The sequence below is a fragment of the Sorex araneus genome, chromosome 2 (assembly GCF_027595985.1).
Source record: "Sorex araneus isolate mSorAra2 chromosome 2, mSorAra2.pri, whole genome shotgun sequence".
NCBI classification, from domain to species: Eukaryota; Metazoa; Chordata; class Mammalia; order Eulipotyphla; family Soricidae; genus Sorex; species Sorex araneus.
In genome coordinates this window covers 33,755,257-33,767,168 of record NC_073303.1, presented here as the reverse complement: position 1 = coordinate 33,767,168, position 11,912 = coordinate 33,755,257, and the positions used below count along the sequence as shown (strand labels likewise).

The following is an 11,912-nucleotide window of genomic DNA, read 5'->3' as shown; positions in this document are numbered from 1 at the left end:
TGGAACGACATCAAGTTGGGAGACAGAGCCAGGCTGTAGGCGGCGCTGCCGCCTGTCTTTAGAGACGCTCGTCGCTCCCCGACGCGTCGCGTGATTTTGACGTCACAGCCAATGGCGAGCCCGGACGCCAGGTCGCTCCCGCCCACCTGGCCCTGGGTCCCGCCTGCGGACTGGTCTCGCTGCGTTTCCTGTGACGGGTAAGATGCCAGTGGGTAATTGCGAACGCTTGGGCTCCTCGGCCGCGGAGCACCCTGGCTGGGAGGGCTCGGGTGCTGGCTGCTGCGCTCCAGGGGCAGGATAGGAGTGAACGAAACGACGCTTTCGTCGGTAAACGCATCGTGTCTTCCCCAGCGGCCGACCCCCGCGTGCAGGATGGACTCCGCCTCCGCGTGCTCCAGTTTTCAGTCGGACCTGGATTTCTGTCCGGATTGCGGCTCCGTCTTGCCTCTGCCGGGAGCGCAGGAGACCGTCACGTGTACTCGATGTGGCTTTTCCATCAACGTGCTGGGTGAGGGGACCACAGCAGCAGTCCTGCAAGGGGACTAGCAGGGAGAGATCAGGGGCTTGAGGACCTCAAGATCGATTGATTGGAGGTGGCAATTACTCCTTTTTACCTTTTTTGGCTTTTGGGGTCACACCCGGCGATGCACAGGGGTCACTCCTGGCTCTGCACTCAGGAATTCCTCCTGGCGGTGCTCGGGGGACCATACGGGATGCTGGGAATCGAACCCGTGTCGGCCGCGTGCAAGGCAAACATCCTACACACTGTGCTATCGCTCCAGCCCCCCTTTTCACTTTTTATTTGGAGATAAAAATCGAAGGAAAGATTACAGTGCCTTAGCCTACTGGGAGACAGGGGGAATTGTGTCAGCTGCCTCTGCTTGTCCCCACAACCGATTCTGCCTCCACAGATTTCGAAGGAAAGGTTGTGAAGACCTCAGTTGTGTTCAATAAACTGGGGACAGCCGTGCCTGTGTCCATTGAGGATGGCCAGGAGTTCCAGGGACCGTTGGTAAGTTAATGACACCCACGACTAACCCCATTAGATGAAGAATTTCTCGGAATTCTTGTGCCCAGTTCCCAGAGAAAGAGAAGTCTTTAGAGCTGTAGAGCGCTGTGGACTTTGATTTCTATGAGAAATCATGGAAGATGACCATGGGTACCTAATCCTGCAGTGCTCCCCAGATTGACAGGCGCTGCTCTCGATGCGGTCATGAGGGGATGGCTTACCACACCAGACAGATGCGCTCCGCCGATGAAGGGCAGACCGTCTTCTACACGTGTACCAAGTGCAGGTGCGGACCCCTTTCCTTTCCTCTGCCTGTCTTAGCCTGTTTGCTAATCCAGTAAATCCACGGGCTTTTTATATTGAGTAAACAGTTGTTTCCATTGGCCCCACCCCTCGTTTCTGTACAACTCAGGTAACCGTTTGTTTGTTTTGTGGGTTTTTTTGTTTGTTTGGTTTTGGTTTTTATTAGGCATGTGGTTTACACAACTGTTATTGGTAGGGCTTCATGTATAAAACATTCCAGTATTACACCCTTCACTAGAGTGTCCACTTCCTTTCACCGTTATTCCAGTGTCTCCCCCACTCTCCCAATGTTAATAATAATAATAATAATAATAATAATAATAATAAGCAGAAACAAAAATTGCTTAGTGGTCAGCATATTTTATGGAATAATGGAATTTTCCAAAGCACTCAGAGTAATTTTACTTTTTTGTTTTGGCTGTGGGCCATACCCAGCTGTGCTCAAGGATCACTACTGGAAGGACTCAGGACTGTATGGGGTCCTGATTCTGCTCCCCTCTCATCGCGAGATTCCCCGTACGACCCATCACTGCAAGCTCCTACCTCTCTGTCCAATTGGCTCTGAACGGTGGCGGTCGCCAAGCTGCCACAAAGGGGAAAAGGCCGAGGGACAAAAACCCTTCCCCCTCCCAGGGCTGCATGGGGCTGTAGCTTAGTTCACAGTCCAGGAGTGTATCTGCCAGCAGCCGCTGCGTTCCGAAATTGGTTTCTGTGCCTCTGGGATAATGGCCGCTCAAGGTTGGCGGAGCTGTTCCTGAGCGGTTTTTTGTGTATCAGGAAAGGTCGGTTTGGAGAAATGGTCCCAGTCCCACATACCAGAGCCATGTTAATAGAAGCTCAGTGTCGCCGGGACTCCACCTGGAGAAGGCAGGATTAGCAATCCTTTTAACTCTCTAAATTATATCTGCAAAATTGTTTTCGTATCTGGACTCCTATTACAGTGCTCCTAGATGATTGAAAATCAAGGTTTAGTTAGACATGATGTTGTTAAACTGTATATTCACACAACAATAACCAGTCTCAAATTTGTGTTTGATGTCACTCCCCATGGTGCAACAGGGAACCATGTAGTGCTGGGGATCAAACATGGGCTTCCCACATGTAAAGCATGTGCTCAGCTTCTGTGTAAGCTTGGATTTTTAGAAACTAAATGTGGGAATTCTTTGTGAACGGTGGTAAATGGTGAATTCTCAGCATTTGTTTAGATGCTTTAAATTCTTGGCATAAAAGTTGTTTTGTTTGTTTTTTTCAGCAGGCTGGAGCGATAGCACAGTGGGTAGGGCGTCTGCCTTGCACGCAGTGGACCCGGGTTCGATTCCCAGTATCCCATATGGTTCCCCAAGCCCCACCAGGAGTTCCTGAGTTCATGAGCCAGGAGTAACCCCTGTACGTTGCCGGGTGTGACCCAAAAAGTGAAAAAAAAAAAAAAGATAACTTAAAGATTCAAACCTGGGTCTTCTGCATGAAAAAAACCCTTTGAACAAACCAACATTTGAACAATCTTCCTGGCCCTTGGCTTCTAGGTTTTTGAGGGTTTTGTTTGTTCTCAGGCCATACCCAGCTGTGCTTACTTCCTGTCTCTGCCTGCACTCAGGTCGGGTGCCAGGGGTCAGACTAAGCTGCCACGAGACAAGTGCTCTACCCACTATTGCTCTGGTCCTTCTAAGTTTTTGTAGCATATAAATAGGAGGAAGTTTGGTTTATCTCTTTCCTTCTCCCCCTCCTCTCTTTCCTTCTTCCCCTCCTCTCTCCCCTCCTCCCCCTCCCCCCTCTCCAACCCCTTCCCTTTCCTGCCCCTTTCCTCCTCCTCACACTCAGTGGTGCTCATGCTTAGTCCTGACTGCACTACAAGATCACTCCTGGTGGGCTCAGAGCACCATGTGGGGTGCTGGGGATCAAACCTGCATCTGCCACTTGCAAGGCAAACTCCTTACCTGCTGTTCTATAGCTCCAGCCCCTAACTTTATTTTCTTTCTTATTTCTTTGGTTTTGGGCCATAGCTGGCAGTACTAAGGAACTACTTAGTACTTAGTCTTCAGGGCTTGATTCCTCCATGCCTCTCGGAGAGCCCGCACAGTAGAGCCTGGCAAGCTACCCTTGGCATATTCGATATGCCAAAAACAGTAACAACAAATCTCACAATAGAGACGTCACTGGTGCCCGCTCGAGCAAATCGATGAACAACAGGACTACAGTGCTACAGATTAAAAATATTTGGAGTTTTCGAGAGTAATTTTCCCCAGTCTTATCTATTTTTTTAAGTTTAAATTAAGATATTTTCATTGTTTTTGTTTTTGGGTTACACCCAACAGTGCTTCAGGGATCACTACTAGTGATGCTCAGGGATTGCTTCTGGAGGGACTTTGGGAACTATATAAGGTGCCAGGGTTAGGACCTGGGGTTGGCCATGTGCAAGGCAAGTACTATCTACCTGCTGTACTATCTCTCCAGCCCTCCTTTTTTCTTTCATGGCTATTGTTCTTTGTGTCCTAGAAAATCCTTTCATGTGTCATGAATATATTTGAATATATTCAAATATATTTTATTTTGAATTATGAATATATTTTATTCCTTATGAATATATTTTATTTTGAACTAAAACAGGTTTTTTTAGCATATTAATATTGTAGATATATTTTTGAAGCAAAATAGATTAATATTTATGAGAGTAGAGAGATTCTCATGAAGATGAGAACTTAGGCACCTTGAGCTGGTAGATAGGAGACTCTAGTGGAATGCCTTTATTTATATTAATATTTTGCAGTGTTGGGAAAGGACCCATAACCTCACACATGTGAGGTATGTGCTGTACCACCACTGAGCCACATCCCTGAACTCTAAGTATATATATATATATTTTTTTTTTTTTTTTTTTTTTGCTGGGGTGAGAGGGACTGCACCATGGTGCTCCAGAACTATGTGTAGTGCTGGGAGGCCACTCACACAGTTGCTCCAGCATCATGCAGTGCCTGGCCTCTCACATGGCAAGTATGCACACCTTTGAGCAATCTCCCAGCCCCTGGATTTCTTTTTCCCTGGTTTTGGGGTTACACCCAGTAGTGCTCTGTCAGGGCTTATCCCTGACTCTCCTTAGGGATCACTTCCGGCAGAACAGAGAAACCATATGTAGTGCCACAGATTTGAACAAGAATGGACCACCTGCATGGCAAGTGCCTTACCTGTTCTCTCTTTCTGGCCTTCTAGATACATCTTTTTATTCCAGCATTTTTAGTTGTCATGAAGTTGGAGGGAAGTTTAGGGAGAGCTAATCCCTCATCGTATCATAAGTAAAATTCCGTGATTATTTGAATATTATTCATCTTGGATTTCTTTGCTCAAATATAACTCTTCCCTTTCTTTTTTCCATAGGTTCCAGGAGAAGGAAGACTCTTAATTTGTTGTTGTTGTTTGGGGATGGAGGAGATGGTTGAACAGTCCCTTCCTCTCTTCCATGGAATACCGGGTTCTCAGATCCCTTGCTCATCCCTTCTTTGCAATATTTTGCTCCAAGAGGAGAATTGGATTTCTACATGAGGATTACCATTTGTCTGCAAGTTACTGTGTCTTTAATTGAAGTTCCATATTAAAGTTCTATTTTTCTATAAGATCTGGGCATGTGTTATTTATAACATAATTTCTAAAGTAATTTAAATGAGTTTACAGAGAAATTTTTATGTTAACAAATATATATGTACAAAAGATGATCATATAAATTATGAGAAAGAAAAGACATGAGTACATAAGAGTGAACCCCAAAATGGAGCTAATAAATGTGTGTATATATATTAAACATATATAAAAACATATATATAGTTACAAAGTAATTTAGAGGCTGAAGATGTGGCTGTAAAACATGTGGGTGGGGGAACCTGTGTATCATTCCCTAAATGCCTATCAGCGTCGTCTGTTGTGGCCACCACACCAGTAAGAATGCACAACAAAAAATCTTAAAGTATTCCCTCAATAGCAGTGTCTGAGGGTAGGCACTTGCCTTCACACAGTTGACCTGAATTTGATCCCCAGTGCCACATACGGTCCCCTGAGCCTGCCCCCTGAGTGATTCTTGAGCACAGAGCCAGAAGTAAACCCTGAGAACAGCCAGGTATGGCCCCCCCAAACCAACAGAAAACAAAGCAAAAAACCCAGAAATGTTTGGCTTTCATTTTGGGGCCACACCGGGCAGTGCTCAGGGCTTGCTCCTGACTTTGCACCTAGGGGTCACTCCTAGCAGGACTCCGGGGACCAGATGGGTCCTGGGGATTGAACCCTTCGTGGCCACAGATAGGGCAGGCACCTTCCCACTATACTATATCCCCAGCCCCAAAGTGATAGTTTAGATAGAGAATTTAATCAGCTCTGGTATATTAGGTTTAGACACCCCCCCCCAAAAAAAAAAATCTGCCATGAGAATGGATAGAACAGTCATTTGGTTGCAGCCAAGTTGGGTTCATTTCCTGATTCTGCATATGGTCCCCAAACTATGTTGCAAGAAGTATCCTGGAGCACACAGTAAGTTCTGAGCACTGCTGAATATGCCCCCCTTCCAAATAAAAATCTGATGTGAAGGCATACGCAGGTGACAATTTTGAATTTTGTTTATTTTTTGTTTTGGGGCCACACTGGCAATGCTCAGGAGTTACTCCTGGTTTTGCAGTCAGGAATTGCTCCTGGTGGTGCTTGGGGACCATTTGGATGTCTCAGCCCCATGCAAGGCAAACACACTATCCACTGTACATCTATTGATAATTTAGAAAATTTTATTGCTGAGATATTAAAGTACCGTATATTCACTGAACTATTCATATGCAGAAAGGTAGAAAGAAGTAACATGAGAAACCTCACTCAATAGAGATATTAAACCGAAAGCATGACTAAGTTTTATGTTTTGGGTTTCCTTGTTCTATGAACTTGGCAAAGGAAATAAATACATAGCCCAGGCAAATAAATTATTCCCATTTTAGCATGGATATCAGTGTTCTTGAATTCCTTGGCTTAAATAATTCTGAAGTGCTGAGAATGAATATTTTGTGACTGTTGCCCTTTATTCATAGTAACCAAATACATACAATCACATTTGTCCCTATAATTTGTATGAATGGATAGAGCAGTCTTTGCTGCATTTTAGAGGATGGAACCCAGGACCTTGTCCATGGAAGCATGCACTCCATCAACTGTCTATCTCCAGAGCCTCCGCCATTGCCCAACTCCTGAAACCTAAAATCTGCTGTTTCTATCCTATTTTAAGCTTTTCTCTGCTTTCATAACACTGGGTAAAATCCAAATTTCAGGGGCTGGAGAGATAGTACCATGGGTAGGGTGCTTGCCAAGCATGCAGCTGATCCAGTTCAAGCCTTGGCACCCCAAATGGTCTCCCAAGCTCTGCCAGCAGTGATCCCAGAGTGCAGAGCCAGGAGTAAGTCCTGAATACAAAAAAAAAAAAAAAAACAACCAAAAAACCCCAATCCAAATTTCCTTAGCATTCATAGCATTTAAGCCCACTTGTGAGTTTGTGAGTCCACTTGTCTAGCCTTATCGTTAGTCTCTTTGCCTTGTTCCCCACCCCTTTTTGGGGGGAGGGCATACTTCAGGAGGTGCTTAGGGGCTATTCCTGGCTCTGCTAAGGAGTGATACCTGGCAGTGCTCAAAGGGTCATGTGCTGCTTGCTATGAAACTGGGATACCCACATTCAAGGCAAGCACCTTAGTTAACCCTTGTATAATCTCCTCAACCCTATCTTGTTCCTCTTTGTCACTTTCTTGCTGCCTGGGAAACAACATTTGGGGGAGAGTTTGGGCCACACCCAGAGATAGTCAAGGACTTACCAGAAGGCTCTGCTCAGAGAATAAGCTGTGCCTGGGATCCAATTGGGGTCTTAATCCCTATACTATGTTTTTGGCCCTTAACCATGTGTGTATGTATGTATTTTTTTGTGGGGCGGGGGGGGGGGCGAGGGGGAGGGGGATGGACACACCCAGTGGTGCTCAGGGCTCCCTCCTGCCTCTCCTCAGGGATCACTCCTGGTGGGCTCAGGAACAATAGGTGCTGGGGCCAGAACCCAAGACAGCCACTTGCAAGGCAAGTGCCCAGGGGTTTTACTCTCATAACAATCCTAAAGGTTTTGTCTGTTTTGTTTTGGGATGGGGGGAGTGGGAGTTGTGCCAAACCCTGCAGTGCCCAGGGAACCATTTGGGGCGCTAGGGATCCAACTCCAGCTGGTCCATACAAGGGAAGCACCATCTTATATTGTTGCTCCAGCTGTGGGTATAATTCTTTTGAATTATAGCATAAATTTGGGCCTCTGTTGTAAATCAGTCATTACGGAAGAGAGTATGTTGGCAGAACTTAATTCCGCGGATGATATGTATTTCTGTTATCATACCAACGTCATACTTATGTTAGTCCTAAGTATGTTGGTCTTTTCCACTAGACGGAGCTAAGAGACAGTCCCTGAGTTTTGTGCTCCATCTTTAAGCCTGACACAATGACAGGAAATAAAGCTGAAGGTAAAATATTAACATTTTTGGTTTTGTTGTTTTATGGGGCTACACTGACTATACTCAGGGATCACTCAGGCAGGCTCAGGGGACCAGATGGAGTGCAGGAGGTCGAAACCCGGTCGGCTGCGAACAAAGCAAGTGTCCTCCCTCTGGACACTTGAAGGTGCATTAAGTGTCCCTTGGATGACCTACAGGCATAGGTCAAAGCCCAGAACCCATAGACTGTTTTTATTTGGGGTTGGGGCACTCCCTGCGTTTCCGAGGACACAGGGACTACTTCTGGCGGTCTTCGGGAGACCATGTAGGGCACCTGGATGGAACACGGGTTGACCCTGTGAGAGAGAAGCGTCCGTTGTACTCTCAGGCCCTGACCCAGATTATTAGTCGTGTTCTAGGTTAGTTTGGGTCATTATTTCCTCTTAATCTTCCCGTGGAGGGGACAGTGCTACATTATTTCCTCTTAATTTTCCCGTGGAGGGGGCAGGTTCAGCAGTCGATGGTGGCACAGGACCAGCAATGCCCTGGCACACTGATGACTGATGCTGCAGGTGAGTGCCCTTGACCTTTGACCTCAGCCCTTCTCCCCCCCACCCCCCACCGAGAGCACTGCCCGGCCGAGAGGCCGTACGTGCGTGCGTGCGTGCGTGTGCGCGCGCGCGGCGCCTGCGCACTGCCACTTTACGGCGGAACTCCTCCTGCGATGCCTGCGTCTTGACGCAGCGAGTCCCCAGGAAAGGACACGGGGGACTAGAGGGAGTGTAACACCAGGAAGCGGAGAGCCGGAAGTGGGGTTAGCAGAGTCTACCCAAGGCTGGGCAAGCGGAGGCCCTGGAGAAGGGGGAGAAAGAAGGCGGAGAATCCTGATTTCTCTTCGGACTCCTAGACCCGAAAGTCTTAGCCCCAGAGACATTATTAAAGGAAAGGGTGTTTCTCCCTCTTCCCTCTTCTTTCTCCTTGGCCTTAGCCATGGCTGAGGCAGGACCCGGGCTGAGTGAGACCGTCACCGAGACAACGGTTACCGTGACAACCGAGCCCGTGAGAAAGGCGGGGTGGGGGGCGGTGAGGGGTGGCGCGGTTCTGCTTCTGGGTCTGGAAGGTACCTGCGGTGCAGGGAGAGCGCGTTAGGGCGTTGCTGGAGGGACTGGGCCTAGGGATCATGGGAAGAATGGGCTGATTGGAAGAATCGCAAAGTATTTTGGACATTGAGAGTAGCCTAGACGGGTGCAAAGGTTAGTTAAGATGCTGGTAGTGCTGCTGGGAGTGGTTGCGTGTTTAATGAAAGAATGGGAGCTTGGGGCTTAAGATACCCTCAAGCAAGGGAGGTACTAGGGAGAAATGGTTGGAGGCCAGTTGTAGAGGATATTTGACAGATGTGTGCATGCACACTTATCAATCAGTATTTGTGGAAGGAGTGAAGAGAATGAGGGAACAGGAGAATGGAGATGAAGTTTTGAGAGATCAGAAAACCTAGAGAAAAGAACTAGCTTTGTTGCAAAAATAGCTTAAGTTGCTTCTAAAGGGAGAAAGTTGTTTGGGGCGTAATAACCTCTGGATTAAAAGAACTCAAAATAATAATTGCTAAGAAATAGGTGGGTAACAGGTGGGGAGGTTAGCTTGAGAATGAGTTGTAAAAATAAAGCTTTTTTTTTTTTTTTTAAATCAGGGTTTCTGGGGGCTGAAGCAATAGCACAGCAGGTAGGGCGTTGCCTTGCATGTGGCCGACCTGGGATCGATTCCCAGCATCCCATATGGTCCCCTGAGTACTGCCAGGGGTAATTCCTGAGTGTAGAGCCAGGAGTAACCCCTGTGCAGTGCCAGGTGTGACCCAAAAAGCAAAAAAATAAATAAATAAAAACAAATCAGGGTTTCTGGGAAAAGGGAGGTAAAATAAACCAGGCAGTGGTGAATGGGTAATTTTCATGTGTCAGCTACCCCAGGAATGATTTGAGGAGGAATATGGAGAAGCAGTGAGAATTATGTTTTCTTTGGATATTTGCGAGCACCTTTTCTAGCAATTGTGTCTTGTCTGTATAAAGACTCAGCATTTCTCAAGCACAGGAAATACTTCGTGATTCCTCAGGGAGCTCCCTAGAGTTAAATGTTTTATTTGATCTCCTTCCAGCATTCAGCTCTTCTGATGCAGTGCCTTTTATACTGATTGAACTGGAGAATAGAAAAAAGGAAACCGGGGGGATTGATTGGAAAAGGTCAGAAAAAAATTCCATGTATCTGCCTATCGGTCTGACCCTTCCAGGAGAACCGGAGCCTCACCATCAAACTTCGGAAACGGAAACCAGAGAAAAAGGTGGAATGGACAAGTGACACTGTAGATAATGAACACATGGGACGCCGTTCATCGAAATGTGAGTATGGGCCCACAGTAATCCGCAAGTGACTCCCTAATGCATAGTGTTTTTCTACCCTGTCATAGCCAGTAGGCTTGAGAACCAAGACAGCAAAACAAGGGCCGGAGGATAGCACAGCAGGTAGGGCGTCTGCCTTGCACGCGGCTGACCCGGGTTCGATCCCCGGCATCCCATATGGTCCCCCAAGCACTGCCAGGAGTAATTCCTGAGTGCAGAGCCAGGAGTAACCCCTGTGCATCGCTGGGTGTGACCCAAAAAGCAAAAAAAAAAAAAAAAGACAGCAAAACAAGACTGTGGGCAGGGTGATAGTGATCGGCCAGAGTGGACCCAAGTTCAATCCCTAGCACCACAGTTTGGTTTCCCAAGCCCCACCAGCAGTGAACCTGGAGTAGAGCATAGAACTAGGAGTAAGCCATGAGCGTCACAGTGTGTGACCCCAAAAGACAAAACCCCCAAAAAGGTGGGCATGTGGGGATTTCAGGACATCTACTGGATATGAATGGAATGGTTGGGGAGGGGAGGGGAGAGGTAGGGAGGCTAAGGGGGTGGACCTGGGCAGGGTGGATCTTGGAAGGTAGAAGAAAACAGTGGTAGAAGTAAGTAGAAATGTGCCAGTGGGAATGGAATCGACCCTACATTTTTCTCTTCTTCCTTTTTACTGGGCTTCTCCTTTAAATCCAGGCTGCTGTATTTATGAGAAACCTCGGGCATTTGGTGAGAGCTCCACAGAAAGTGAGGAGGAAGAAGAGGAAGGCTGTGGTCATACACACTGTGTGCGGGGCCACCGCAAAGGACGGCGACATGCAACTCCAGAACCAGCCCCTACCACCCCTCCCATTCCACCTGACCCTTCCCCGCCCCCTCCAGGGCCCATGCAGCACTAAATTCCTTGCTCCCTACCATTTCTGTGTGTGTCTGGCCCTTAGTTTATCCAAGTGGCTACTTGAGGACTAATTCACTCTCTGGACCCCCCCTTCCTTCTACTCTGCCTGAGAGAGAGAAGAGGAAAAGGAGAGTAAACAAGAGATCCTGGAGTTCTGACTTGCTGCTATTCCACAACTCTGACTTCCGGGTTTCCCCAGGCTTCGTTTCTTTAATACCCATTTTCTCTCCCTAGGGATTGAGCAATTTGGGGCCCAGTCTCTTCCCATTGTTTTTACTACCAAACTGCCTGCCCTTGGGATCCAGTTATCTTGGACCCTGTACTCTCAACTTGAGTCCCAAACATTTTGATTGCGTTTCCAACAATCCCAATCTTCACTGCCAGAGTCCCAGTCAGATTCTAGGCAATCTTGCCCATCATGCTTTTTAATCCTGGCTTACAGTGCTTCCATTAATGTGTTCATAGAACCCTAACTTAGTTCTTGCCTGTGCGATGTGAGGTCTTTGGGGAAACTTCAGGGTTCCTAGCCCTCTGCTTTCCCTCTGCCCATTCCCTCGTGCCCTCAAGAATTAGGAGAGAGAAGTCTTTGTCGTTTTCACCTTAAATGGAAAAATAAAATAGTGATGACCTCTCACCTATCATGTGATCTAAGACTTATGACAAAGCTGGCTTCAAGCAAGACTGGTCACATAGAGCCAGCTATCTCCTCAGCCTTTGTTCTTCAGCGTGGAGATAGGGCGACATAGTTCCAGCGGGCTGGGTCTCTGTACGGGGAAGTGAAAAGGAGAAAGCCAAGAGATGGGACATGCTCCTAACACTGTACTCTTAGGCTAGCCTTCCTAGACTTTGATGTT

At 47.3% G+C, this 11,912-nt stretch overlaps 2 protein-coding genes across 2 annotated transcripts; both read left to right on the top strand.

Annotated features, from left to right (window-relative positions):
• The first annotated feature begins 64 nt into the window (after positions 1-64).
• Positions 65-4,917, top strand: POLR1H (RNA polymerase I subunit H). Its single transcript, XM_004619614.2, has 5 exons — positions 65-197; positions 352-508; positions 912-1,012; positions 1,186-1,295; positions 4,682-4,917. Exons 2-5 carry the CDS (start codon positions 373-375, stop codon positions 4,704-4,706), a joined length of 372 nt encoding a protein of 123 aa, XP_004619671.1. The 5' UTR covers positions 65-197; positions 352-372; the 3' UTR covers positions 4,707-4,917.
• A 3,652-nt stretch (positions 4,918-8,569) lies between these two features.
• Positions 8,570-11,692, top strand: PPP1R11 (protein phosphatase 1 regulatory inhibitor subunit 11). Its single transcript, XM_004619613.2, has 3 exons — positions 8,570-8,844; positions 10,064-10,172; positions 10,857-11,692. Exons 1-3 carry the CDS (start codon positions 8,776-8,778, stop codon positions 11,057-11,059), a joined length of 381 nt encoding a protein of 126 aa, XP_004619670.1. The 5' UTR covers positions 8,570-8,775; the 3' UTR covers positions 11,060-11,692.
• The last annotated feature ends 220 nt before the right edge of the window (positions 11,693-11,912 follow it).